We start from the raw sequence: 13,907 nt of genomic DNA on the forward strand, positions 1-13,907 counted from the left end.
CTTCTTTTGTTATTTTTTCCTTTCCTTAAATTTTTTTTTTTGGGGCTATCTCTACCTCTATCTCTATCCCCATCCTTATCTCTATTCCTATGTAATGTTTGAAAACTGCAGACAGGAATGAAGCTGGGTGATGAAGATAGGTGGTCTGTGTGAGTGTGTGTGTGTGTATGTGTTTGTGTGGTGTGGGGGGATGGTAGGAAGCAGGGGACCTGGGGGATCATGCGGATCTTTGACATTCTGAATGCTTTTTTGAAAGTGGTGCCTTTCAATAGTTGTGCAAACTATGACGGAAAGATATCAGAGAACGTCTTTCATGACGCACAGTAAGAATACATTTTGCATCATGATGTGTTATGTATACACACACGGGCACGCAAGAACACACAGCCAGCCTAGGCAAATGCTTTATGAAACAATACTTACCTTTATTATGTGAGCACGCTTGATATTTTCTGTTCTTCTCTTTCCTATACCATTTGTGTTTTATAATGCTGATCGTGACTCACTTATTTCACAACCTGTGAAAAATGGGTTGAAAACCCTGAGTCAGGGGAAGTGGGGACACCTGAGGGGTCAGATGGAAAGAGGGTGGTCGATGTGCATGCCTTCATTTCATGAGCGTCTGTCTGTTCCTTTTCTGAACAATAGGGGAGGGGCAAGCCCTGCCCCAAACGGACCCCCTAGCAGCCAGAACTGAGCCACATTCTTGACCTTAATGGAGATTCGATAGTAGGCTCAATTTTGTTTTTCAGTTTTTCCACATCCAGTGTGAATTTAGTTTTAGCTAGGAGAAATAAACACAGAAACATTTTGGAAAAGACAGGCAGAATAATATTGGGGAAATATTATTGTATGTTAAAATTCTGGCCCTGTGTTTGTCCGCGGGAAGGGTGTCCAGAGGTAAACTGTAATACTCAGATTGGGGCTGCAACCTCACAGCCCGAGGGCAAGGTGTATAAGCAAAGAGTGGCTGTTCATTACCTGTGCACACTTACCCTCCAGGGCGTGCTGCTGGCGAGTATTTACACATGCATACACATAGCATAAAGGGAAACGGGCAGGGTTCAAAACTGCATATATAGTTTAATTTAGACTACAGAAATATTTATATGAATTATTTTTTTATCTGCTTAACTATTCAAATGCCTGGAAAGAAATACGCCAAAATGTTTAAAAAAATAGGTTTCTTTGCTTGACTGGATTCTTCGTGACAATATTCTGTACTTTCCAACTTTTAAACATTCCACGTGTATTACTTTTCATAATCAGAAGAAAAAAATGAGTTTTTTCTAATGATTTTTTAGATGTTAGTGCTTCATTGTTCTTACGGTTTATAAGAAGAGGAAATCCTCACAGTTAATCTTAAAAGCACCTTTTTTTCATTTTTAATTATTTTATTGAGGTCATATTGGATTATAACATGTACATTTCACGTGTACATTATTATATTTTGGCTTCTGTAGAGACTGAATTGTGCTCACCACCAATAGTCTAGTCTCCCTCCAACACCATACACATGTGCCCCTTTACCTCTCTTGCCCTCACCCCACCCACTTCCTCTTTGGTAACCATTAATCTGTTCTCCTTATCTATGCGTTTGTTTGTGGTTGTCGTTGTTTTATCTTCCACATATGAGTGAAGTCATACGGTATTTATCTTCCTTTATCTGACTTATTTTGCTCAGCATAATACCCTCAAAGTCTGTCCATGTTGCCAAAAATGGCACGATTTTGTCTTTTTAATGGCTGGGTAGTATTCCATTGTACATACACCACATCTTTATCCATTCATCCATTGAGGGGCACTTGGGTTGTAAAAGCATCTTCTAATTTCTCTGAAAGCCTGTATTGGTAACAGGTTGCGGGGGGGGCAGCTACTGCCCAGCCCTCTGCATTTACAAAAACTGCCTCATTCCCTGAGGATGTTGCTTAGGTGCATCGACTGTCCCAGGGGCCCATGAATTAGCCCATGAGACAGCTGGATTTTGATGATTTCTCAGTGAGATTGGACAGCATTCTCACTATTTATTTGCTCCTCTCAGGAGTGAGCACCTACACGATTACATGACACATACTCAGAAACATTCCCAGACATGATGACCATCCCCCAAAACATCTATTAGCAGTGCTAACGCCTTGTTGCCTAGTCCCTGTACTATCTCCTTTAAAGACCTTGGAAATTAACGTATTTCACTGTAATTAAATAACTCAGATGTTTTCTGTTGTAAGAAAACATCTCACAAATGGTATAAATGTTTTCGAAAACACAAAACAAGACAAGGTTAGAAGCACATCATCATAAAATTTAAATTTCTGGAAGCTTCCAGAAATATCCTCTGTGAAATATTGATTTGGGCCCTGGGTGCTCTTTGGTGTATGGGGAGAGAAATGGGGCAGAAATAATTGCACTGTCCTGGAGAGGACGTGGCGATACTACGCCAGCAGTAATGGCTAGTGCCTGTGTAGTCTGAGCAAGAGGAATTCAATTTCACTAAATTCATATTTTTTACCCTTTTGTAACTTCAAGGTTACCTTGTATCTCAGTTCAGGTTCTCTGGGTGACTCTGAGGCATAGATTTACGTGCAGAAGGTTTACTGGGGAGTTCTCTAGGGAGCCACACCTGGAAGGGGCGGGTGGAAACAGGACTAGACAGAGGAAGAAGATGAACAGTGATGAAGTTGTAAAAGAACCTTGGCTGACCCTACAGGGGGCTCTGGAGCCGGGTGGCTCTTCAGAGGTGCCCCCATCAAGACAGGCCTCTGCATCCCTGCATCAACTAGTCATTATAGGGGGGCTGCCCCCAGGGAGGGGCACAACCTTGGGCAAATTGGCAGAGCCCAGGGTGGCACTCAGCTGTGAGCTGTCAACAGTCAACAGTCATAGCTGAAGAGCAATGTGAGGCCTCTGTGTGCCCAGTATCCAGCATAGTCCATCCTGCATGGCTCAGCTCCACTTCCCTCTTACAGTAAATTCACTGCATCTGGGAAGAGTGCCTCCAGGTTTCTGATAGGTCCCTTGCACTGAGGAAGCTTCCCAGAGAAAGATTAGCGGGACCAAGCACAGCCTTGTCAATGCTGCCAGAGTCAAGGCTGAACTGATACTTGTCATCCTCCTCCTCTCCTATCTCTTCTAGACTATATTTAACCTGGGCTGGTAAGTCAGCTGGTCTTAGTGGCTTACTTGGTGAGACTGCTAGACCATCATACCTGAGAGGATGTCAGCTCCTGATCACCGTGTCCTTCTCAGGCCATGGATGTTGCATTTATCTAGTCACTCTTAAAACTGGGCAGAGGTGTTCTAAGAGACACCATGGAGTATTGCATGGTGCCAAAACGTATCCCTCTCCGCCCCTGAGGTAAGAGCAGCCCCATATCCTCTTGACAACGCAAATCAATCACCCCTGCAGCAGCGTACGCTCTGTCCTCGACAGCTGATCTCTGGGCATGTGGAACCAAAAGCAATTAGGCAATAGCTATCACCTATACTAAAAAAAATTTAACTATTTGAGGTATAATTTACATAAAGTTAAAGGCATGCGTGTTAAGTGTACAGTTTGATGTGTTTTGATGCATCACCTCCACAATGAAGAAATAGAATACTTCCATCATGCCAGAAAATTCCCTCGTATTCATTTGATTTCAATTACTGCCTCGCAACACTAAGCAATTACTGATCCTGTTTAATATGTCTACAGATAAGCTTTCTCCTTTCTAGAATTTAATGTAAATGGAATTACGTAACATATAGTCTTTTGTGTCTGGCTTCTTTTGCTCCATAAAGTGTTTTCAAGATCCATCCATGTTGCTGCATGTTCTAGTAGTTTGCTCTCTTTTGCTGCTGAGAAGTATCCCACTGCAAGGATATACCCAATATCTTTAACCATTGACCCAATGATTGATATTTGGGTGTCTCCAGTTTGGCCTATGATGAATGACGCAGATATGAACACTTGTGTACGAGTCTTTGTGTGGACATATGTCTTAATTTTGGGGGGGTATATATCTAATGGTGGAATTTCTGGTTCATATGATAAGCATATATTCAACTCTCTAAGAAACAGCCAAACTGTTTTCTGAAATTGTTGTGCCATTGTTTATCCCAAGCAGTTGGAGCGTCTCAGTTACTCCACTCTTTTTTCCTAGATTTTTAAGGTAGATAATTGAAGATAATTGATTCTTGACATCTTTTCTAAATATGGGTAATTAAAACTCTAAATTCCTCTCTAAAGACTGCTTTAGCTTCAAGCAACAATTTTGATAGGCTGATGTTTATTATTATTTAATTAAAAATATTTTTAAATTTCCTTTGTGATTTCTTCTTTGATCCAGAGGTTAACTGTGTGTTGTTTAATTTCCAAATATTTATGGATTTTCCAGGCATATCTGTGTTATTGATTTCTGAGTTAAATCTGTGGAGGTCGGAGAACATATTCTTATGATTTGAATTCTTCTAAAGTTACTGAGGCTTGTGTTATGGAGCAGTATATGGTCTATATGGGTGAATATTCATGTGCACTTAAAAAGAATGTGTATTTCTGCTTTTGTTGCATGCAGTATTCCATAAAAATCAATTACATTAAAATAATTACTTTGCAAAGCAGAGTTCAACACATTTGGAGCAAGGAGAGCAGCACTTCTCTTGGTTCAGGGCGTCACAGAATCTGGGAATTCAAGATTTCCCGCAGCATCCATCTATGTTCCCAACCTGAGCCTCAGGGTCTCACTCCCTCCCAATCAGGGTCCTGAACTCAGCACAGCACTTTCTGGAGCGGAGAATTCAACCTTCTCTGGAGCTCCACTCCCCATATAACTCATTCCTGGGCCTGATCCTCAGCTTTCACCACTATTTAGGTGTAGGAGATGTGAGTCCCTTTCTATGCTGGCGAGGAGGCACCCTGGCTTTCACACCTTGCCATAATCACCAGCTGCATCTCTTTGTCTTTCTCCAATGCATCCACAGCACTCAGCAATAGCCATCTGACTCCATAATCCTTATAATTATTATTTCCCCTAAACCACTCTAATGCTCGAGACACTGCTCCCATCAGCACATTCCCTTCCATTTGTATCCTATTTCAGTTCATCATCAGTGAGAGGTTTAACAATCGCCCTGCTACAGCGTTCCAGAGATCAGCAGGACTCTATCTACTGCCATCCAGTGGGTGGTCTGGCTCCCAAATCCCCACTTTAGAGTCTGTAAGCAAGTGAGGGAAACAGGTTTGGACAAGAAGAGGAGTCGAACGGTGAGGCAGCTACAACCAAGGCCTTGGCTGATCCAGCTGGAAACCCTAGAGCTGGGGTGGCCTTCTGTGATTGTCCCCCATTGTGGCCTTGAACCCACATTGGCCAGTCATTGGAATCGGGCTGCCCTCAGGGAGGGAACACAACCTTGGGCAAGTCAGCTCCCTTTGAATGAGGACAATTCCAAGAGAGCGACTCAGCTGTGGGCCACTGGCTCACACGTCCAACATTGGCCCAAGATCGGCCAATACTTTGGGCTACTGAGCCAATGAGCACAGTGATCCTGAAGGGAGCAAGTGGATGGCACATTAAAACATCCACAACTCCACTACTAACAAAGAATTCCCAAGTGTTGTCTACACTTGAGAGAGGTCATTGATGCTTTCCTGCTCCTTGTCTCTGCCACTTACAATATGACCAGTAAAAATGGAGCACAGATAATCTAGCCACAGTTTCTGCAGTTCTTTACCTGCAACTCTGGGTAGAGTTTGTTAAAGGTGAAGATTTAGTTTCTCCGTACCTCCCTCCCAGTTCTCCATCTGTAAGGCTACCGACTTCATCTATGCCACTCCCTTATGATCTTATTGGAATAGTCCTGGAAATCTCTACAGGAAGGGCCACCTGTCCAACAGAGCAGGCTTTGCATGGCAGAATTGTACCTGGAGGCTTTGAGTTAAACAAAGGCCAATGCAGATCAGGAAGCATCTTTCTTATCCTGGATGTTCTTTTCTAGATAGCCTAATTTCTACAAGTTATGTTAGACACACTTCCTATAGGCTTTAGGATAAGTAATTCTTGGCTTTGATCACGGAAGTGGGAAGAAAGAGGGGAAAAAAATAGAAGCAAAGAAAGATTGGTTTCGTGTGAAATCAGCTCAGATGGAGAAGCGATGAGGAGGGAGGACAGCATAAGGTGTGGCTTCCCACGAGTCCCCATGAGAATGTATTCAGGATCCTATTGCTAATGAGTTAGTCAGGACTGTGGCAGAGGGCAAGAAGGACCGTGAAAAACCAGGCTGCAAAGAACAAGAATAGTACAGAGTTGCTAGAAAAAATTCTGCCTTGATCATTATACAGCTGGAGCACAGCCCACTTCCCATCTTCCTTTCAGAAGGACTTACTAGAAAGTTTAGTAGGCATGACTTGGCAGCATGGCCCACACCATCTGAGAGTAGGATAGAGGTGTGCAGGGGGGAATTGGGAAGGTAAGAGTAAACCAAAAAAGGAAATAAGTCTCTGTGTTAGACTCAGGCTTCACTTTAGTGTCAACTCATAAATTGGTTGTTAGGGAAAAGTGAGAAGGATGTGAGGTTTAGTGGGAAAGACTAACACTTAGTGAAGTTTTCTGTATCAGTTATTTACTAGTGCCCAACAAGCCACCCCAAAACTTAGGGCTTAAAAAGCAACCATATTATTTGCTCATGATTTTGTGGACCAGCAATTTGTGTTGGTCTCAGCCAAGTGGTTCTTCTGCTGGCCTCACCTGGGTCCCCCACATGGCTGCTGTCCTTGATTGATGTGACTGAGCTGGGTGTTCTAAAATGAACTCACTCACATGCTAACTGTCCACTGGGCTCCCTCTACCTGGTTCTCATCTCAAGGAGGCTACTCTGGGCTGCTTCTTGCCATGATCTCAGGTTCCAAGAGAGTGACCGAAGAAGCTGCAAGGTCTTTTGTGGTCCAAGATCGGAAGTGCCACCATGTCACATCTGTTACATTGTATTGATCAAAGCAAGACACACGTCTAGCACACATTCAAAGGGTGCAGATGGGAGAAACAGGCAAGCCACAGTGTGAAGGGCATGACTTCCGGGGGAAGGCCATGTTTGTGGCTATCTTTGAAAGTAATCTACCACATTTCTAAGGCTGGTGAGGGCATGAGGAAGTCTTGAATAGGAGAATGACAATACGTATCCTGGATGTTAACCAGTCCTGCACCATTCGCTTTTAACCAAGTTTGCAAAGACAAACTGTGATTCCCTTTTAAGGGAAAAAAAGGGGTTATCTTAACACCCCAATACGCACCCATCACTAGGAGTGGCTCCACCACCATAGGGAGGTTTCAATGTTTTAGTGAATTGTCAGACTTTTCTATATTGCTCATCTACAACTGTTTTGGAGATTTTGAAATAGCATTAATGATACCATAAGAAGGACTTTCCAATGCTTGCTCTGCTAAATATACAACCATAATAAATTTTGCTGGCCCATTTGATTAAATTAGGAATGTAAATGAGCTTGAAATGGTTTATCACTTTCGTTTGAGAAACTAAATCAAATGATTTAAATCCACAAATATTCCAAATGGAAATGACTTTACAACAGGAAACATGGGCCACGTTGTCAGAATTTGATTATCCCAACATCAAAAAGGGGAGAGACAAATAACAAGATAAAAATTATTGTTTTCTGTATGCCTACTATTGTGCCAGGCATGTTGCACGCATGCACTCATTTTTGGTTCCCAATAATCCTAAGTATTAAGTACTATTATCACTGTTTTATAGATGAAAAATTTGCGGTTCAGCAACGCAAATAACTTGCCAAAAGTCGTCACCTAGATAGTCCGAAGGCTAGGCTTCAATCTCAGTCTCCCCTTTGTCCCAGCTCCTTTCTAGTATTTATTGAGATTGATCCAGATTTTATACATATATTAAAACAATGCACATTTTAGTCTACTTTCAAAAATCCATAATTATATCATAGTCATATTTTTCAGCTATAACACAGCTTCATAATTATCCTCTTTAATGGCTGCATAATATTTTAATATTCCTTTGTCATGCTGGACCATAATTTAACTCACCATTCTCCTGATGTGAACATCTAGCTTGCTTACATTGGGCCTCAGAATCATGAACTAGATAAAATATGGCTTACAAACATTTTTAGGGATGGTTATAATTTTTTTTCTGGACAAAACATTATGTTTATAACCCATGTGGGCCTTGCCAATCTTTTTTTTTTGGTCATTTTCCCTGAAATGTTATTTGTTAATAAGATTAGACCTTCTTAGATAGTTACAAGGGATTAAGTACATGAAATTAGGCACCTACTTATGTCCTAATGCTTCTGCTCATTGCACCAGAACGCTTCCTGCTTGTTTCAGAAACGGTCCCTTGCTCAGACCAAAGCTGTTTACATTGTAAAGCAGTATTTTTAGACCCACCAGGGTGGTGAAGTTGCAACGTCCCAGAACAGAACTGGGAGAGATTAGAGTGCACGACCCAGCTCCAGCCAGTAGATGTCTCTATTTCATTCACCCTCTATTGCAGTTTCCTCCTGAATGGGAAGGCTTGGGAGCAAAATTGACCGTGAGAGGTTGTCCCATCCCTTTTGTCACCTTCCAGCAGCCTCCACGTCCGTGCCTCCCCCCACCACCCCAATACTTTCCTGATTCATGGCATAAAGGTAATTGAAACAGGAGTGTCATCTGAGTTTAAACACATTCTCTACTTCACCAAATCTGTTTGCAAAGTGAGACTGGTAACTGAAAGCAATCTCCACAGAGCCGAAGCTTTTCTCTTTAAATAGCATCATACTCTGAACTAAAAGCTGCATTACTGAGTCATAACAATTAATTACACTCAGAGGTGAGAATACAGGATTTAACGCTCTAATGTGATTTGAATTTAGGCCGTTATCGCATCCCGCTGCTATTTAAAACAAAAATCGTTTTTCCACGGAAGCATCTGCAGCTAAGGATGGTTTCAAAGCTTAAGTCTGAAGATGTCCTGGCAACTGAATATTCCTGTTTTAGCTTGCTGAGAGGTTTAATATGCACATTTGGGTTTTCTAGATTTTTGTAAGGAAGTGCATCTCTTTCTGCTTTGGGATTTGATAAAAGGGGACTAGGAGTCTGGGAAGCTCTGTTATTTTCATCAGAAAATTTCCAGGTGTGGGAAGTGTGCAGGATGAGTTAGTGGAAAAGTAAAAATATCATCTCAAAACAGAGACCGTAGGAGCAAGCATCTGAGACATATTTCCAAGGAAGGCTGACACACCAACACCTCATCAGAAAGGATTGATTGATAGGGCCAGAACAAGTCGCTGGGCCTGGGAAGAAGCCGAAAAAGTACGTCCTTGTGGTTTTCAGGCAGGAGCCAGAGGGTCCTGTGATCATCTTGAGAAACAGAGACCAGCCCCTCAGAAGTATCTCTGTGGCTTTGCATCCAGGATCTCAGGCCTGCCTGGGCTGGTGGCACCAACCAAAGGCGTGGTCTGGAAGGAGCCACCTGGAGCCCAGGAAAAGAGCATTATGGTGGCCGGAGCCATGGACCTGAATCGCCACTGTATGACTCTCCTCTGGGTGACTCTGTGAATCTTGGACTCCCTAAGCCTTGAGAGATACGGGTTTCTGTCCCTTGGAGAGTTGCTGGAAGGTTCTGGTGGGCTGAGGGCTGGATTCTGGAGCACTCTGATATCTAGAAATTATGCTATATGCAGGATAATGGACAGACCCTTCTGGACATGGGTGTTTATTTTGACAGTGCACGTGGCTCAGGACCCAGACTTTGCACACGTCCCACTGTGGCTTGTCCTCAGGACCCTCCCCTGCTGCCCCAATGCTCCCTGGACCCCGCCTCTCAGGCCCCCATGCACTCTGTGCTCTCATTCCCCCCTCTCTTTTTGTTCTGTCCCTTAGCATTTCCCACCTGTTCGCCTCCATACTCTTCATCAGCTCTCCAGACTCAGCTTAACATCCCCATCCTGCCACTCCCCCTGCCCCCAACCCCAGATGGTTGCCCTTTTTCCCAGGTGTCCATGGTCAGAGCAGTTAGAGGCACACGGCAAGAGCTGTGGCCTCAAAGTCAGCTGAGTGTGCCCTATCTAAGCCGCTCACTGGCTCTGTCACCTGGACAGTGACGTAAACTGCACAAGCCTCATTTATTTCGTCCATATGATGAGAATATGAATACTTATCCTGCCCAGTGGTCAAGAGGATGGGAAGAGCCAGGGCTGTTTAGGAAAGGTAGTATTTCACAGTGGCCAACACTAGCTGGTAAGCCTTCAGGCCTGGGAGCCCAGAGTGGCCCCTGGCTTATCTTTGGTTCTCAGAGCCTCCTGCAGTGCCCGACAGATCTCAGGAAGGGTGACGGATGGGGAACCTAGTGCTGTCCATCTCACTCAGGTGGAGGTGCCCCAGGCCTCTGCCCCACACGTCATCCTCACCAAGTCCATTTCTGGGTCTTATTCCAGACATTCCCCGGAACCTCCATCTAAGAAGCTCTCCTTTCCCCTTCTTGGTGCATCAGCTGTTTTATTTTTTTTCCTAGTGTTCATCACCACCTGTTCGTTCATGTGTGTTATCGGTCATTGTCTCTCCCAACTAGGATGGAAGCTCAGGAGAGGAGGCACATTCCACCCTCTTCTATTCTGCACCGCTGTATCCTCAGAACCCAGCATAGAGGCTGGGGCATAATAGCTGCTCAGTTAACTGGAGTGGGAAGAATGAATGGAAGTCTGTCGCCCAGCACAGTGCCAGGCAAGTCACAGGCGCCTGCTGAACCGAAGCCTGGGACCCCCCCAACGGGGCTACGGTTTCTTTCTCCAGGAAGCCCCCGCTCTCCAGGCCCTGTCCTCCCCAGCCAGTCCGTGCTCTCTCCCAGACCCCAATCCACGCGGGGCTTCCGCGGGGAGCAGGGCCGCCGGCTGCGGCCTCCCCTCTCTACCCTCGAGGGGATGTGGGGTCCGCGGTGGCTGCGCCCCCGCCCCCCCCGGCTCGGGGGTGCGGGCTCTTGGGCGGGCGGCGGCCCCGGGCATGCTCAGAGCGCGCAGGTCCGGGCGGCGGCGGCGGCGGCGGCGGCGGCGGCGGGGGAGGAGGAGGGAGCGGTCGCCGCCGCCGCCGCCGCCGTGCGCTCGCGGGCCCGGGCGGAGCTGCGCAGTCCTCTGGCAGCTGCGCCAGGACAGCCGGCGCGCGGCCGTGCCCACAAGTTGCCGGCAGCAGAGCGCGGCGCCGCCTCCTCCTGCTCGCCGCCCCTTGCGCCCACCCGGTGGCCGTCGCCCGATCCAGGACGCACCTCCCGCGGACACCGACCCCAGATGTAAAGCGGGACCGCAGCCCCTCGCCCCCTGGCGCGATCGACCGAGTCTCGCCAGCGTCTGTTCTGCCAAACCCCGCGGCTGGAAGATGTGGCAGCCGGCCACAGAGCGCCTGCAGGTAAGGGACACCCGGGCGGCCGGGGGCCAGCCTGGAGGAGGAGGTGCCCGGACCGGAGGAGCAGAGCTGGTGCCTCTGCCCACTTGCAGGGATTTGCCCAAAGCGATCGTGCAAGATGCATGGATAGGAACATGATCCTGCCGGCTTAGCCCAGCGCCCGGCACCCGCAGGGTTAGGGGGTGAGGAAATTGACGAACGCATCGCTTCGCCGTTACAACTTTTGGCTGGGGGTGTCTATGTGGGTGTTGGTATATGTGAGGTTGGACTTTCTGAGCAGCAATTTTAGATTGCATTCCACTGACACAATTTACTGGTCTGAGGTTAGGGTTTTTGCATCCAGATTTTTTTTGCTTTTTGTCTCCAGGAAAGACAGAACAAATGATTTGTGCGAACATCCATTTGCCAGTATAATTTGGAAATATCAAGCTTGGTTTGGCTTGGTCATGGTATGCTACTTATTTGATTTTATTTTTTCCTATTCGTTGGCGCTCTCCCTTCATCTCCCCCGAACCCAGGCTCCCCCAGATATTTGAAAATCAAAAAGTTAAGTTCAGCCAGGAATAGTTATGTCCTGCGTCACCCCATCAAAAGTTTTTCACTGCCCTGGACTGAAATGCCAAACTGCCTTTAATCTGGATTCTGAAGCTAGGGAGTTGGGAAAGGGGTCCAAGTGAGAATGAGAGGCGTTTTTGGAGAGGGGCCTCTTTCAGTGACACTTGGGACCCTGGAATCGCCCCACTGCAAGGCTTGATGACTGCCTTTTGCTTGTAAATATTCTCCAGAAGGAGGGCAGCTACTCTGCCAGATAAAATCCAAGGGATGCTGCAGTTAAACTGTTGGCAGGCTCAGAGCCACACTGCTTCGTAGTAAACTTTGAAGAAGTGTGTAAGTGGTAAAATACAGCACCGTCGGAGACGGAGTGTTTCTGTAGACAGGACAGTGGAGGCCAGGAGCCCTGGCTGACTCAGGAGGGTTCCCGGTGAAAATTGAAAGTCTCAGACCTCAAGGTGCTGGAAGAGGCTAGCCTTTGCCTGTGAGTTCTCATACTGAGGATTAACCTGCAGAGGGCATTGCATTTAGCCGGAACAGATGCCCCAGAGCTCTTTTCCAGGCCTTCTTGGGCCTGCGATGTGTGGGGAGCAGGTTCACATTGAAAGCCTGAGACACCAGGCCAATCCCCCAGGGACTCAAACAAGAAAAGGGACCCTTGGAGTTGGGGTGGTGGCAACCAGCCTCTAACCCCCTCCTTGTCTTATTAAGAGACTATCACCATGGGGCTCTGATTGGTTGCCAAAGGGGATGTAAATGAATTTTGGTGGTGACACCAGGGACCTGTGGTGCATTTAAGCTCCTGCTTCCGTTCAGGGCATGCATTCTGTTCTAAAAGAAGGGGTGACTGAGAGGAGGGATGGAGGGCTCCCCATCCAAGAGAGGAGTGTAGCTCTTGGAAGTCCTTAGAGAGATGAGGCCAGAGTTCCTTGAGATGGCCTTTATGGCCCAGTGATCTGTGCCTCTGCAGACTCGGTGGGTTTTGTCTCTTGAAGTTATTTCTACTGGCCTGTTTCATTTAGGGACTCCTGTGCGCTCCAGAGCACGTGACTCTTTGCAGGAGGGAGCTCTGGCTTGTGTTCCACACCACGATCATTTGCGAGAAATGTCCTCCTGGCTCTTCTGTGAAATGTACACATGTGCATTTGGCATGAGTCTGGGTTATTACACGTTGCATTTGCAATGCATTTGTTTCATTTTGAAGAGTCATGTTGAAAGAGCCTGGGTTTTTGGCTTTCGAAAGCTCAGGTAAACACGGCTTATCACGGACTGAGATCAAGTCACTATTGGAAGGTACTTATCAACACGGGGCTCAACTTCATGCTCCCCGAATTTAAATTAGTAAACAGGCCGGGTTCTCTTTTAAAAGCACATCTCAAGCCTTGCGATGATAAAAGTGAGCCAAATGGAGAAAAATCGTCTTCCTATTCACAGCTTCTTTCCAAATAGCAGCTCTCCTCTTTTTAAAAACACACAATTTGTATGTTTTTACTTTTTCCTTCTAGGGGAGGGAGTTGTTGAGGGTGAGATGCTGAATGAGCTGCTTGTAATAATATTTTATTTACATTCCTTGTGGTTATCTTTGTCAGAGTCTCTGTTTGCTGTCTGGGAATTTTTCTTCCCCTTTTTGCCCTCAAGGAACTACCATATAGGAACGTTGGTTTCCGATTCCTCTGTGAATGGGGTGCTTTACCATGCCCAGATTCTGTGGCCTTGGAGGTGGCGATGGAAATCGTGTTCGATGAAGAAATAAATGAGTCCCACTCTTTAAGAAGTCAGAGCCCCACCCTCCTTACACAGATCTTTTTAACCTTCTCATATAACCTCATTAATTTTTAATGCAAACATTCTAATTTCGATGAACTGGAGTGAAGAAAATGCTTCAAGGATGCGTTCCCAGAGCCTCCTCATAGAACTAAGCAGTCCATTTATTGTACAAATACCTGGAAACAAAAGAGG

The 13,907-nt window shown here is 45.9% G+C and overlaps 1 protein-coding gene across 1 annotated transcript in view; it reads left to right on the forward strand.

Moving 5' to 3' along the window:
• The first annotated feature begins 11,031 nt into the window (after positions 1-11,031).
• The window catches only part of PID1 (phosphotyrosine interaction domain containing 1), a 229,204-nt gene continuing 226,328 nt past the window's right edge, over positions 11,032-13,907 (forward strand). Inside the window, exon 1 of the mRNA XM_014835987.3 lies at positions 11,032-11,399. Within this exon, the coding sequence (XP_014691473.1) occupies positions 11,370-11,399 (30 nt within the window). The 5' untranslated portion in view covers positions 11,032-11,369. The remainder of the gene's footprint in view (positions 11,400-13,907) is intronic.

This window comes from Equus asinus, chromosome 19 (assembly GCF_041296235.1).
Source record: "Equus asinus isolate D_3611 breed Donkey chromosome 19, EquAss-T2T_v2, whole genome shotgun sequence".
In the NCBI taxonomy this organism is placed as follows: domain Eukaryota; kingdom Metazoa; phylum Chordata; class Mammalia; order Perissodactyla; family Equidae; genus Equus; species Equus asinus.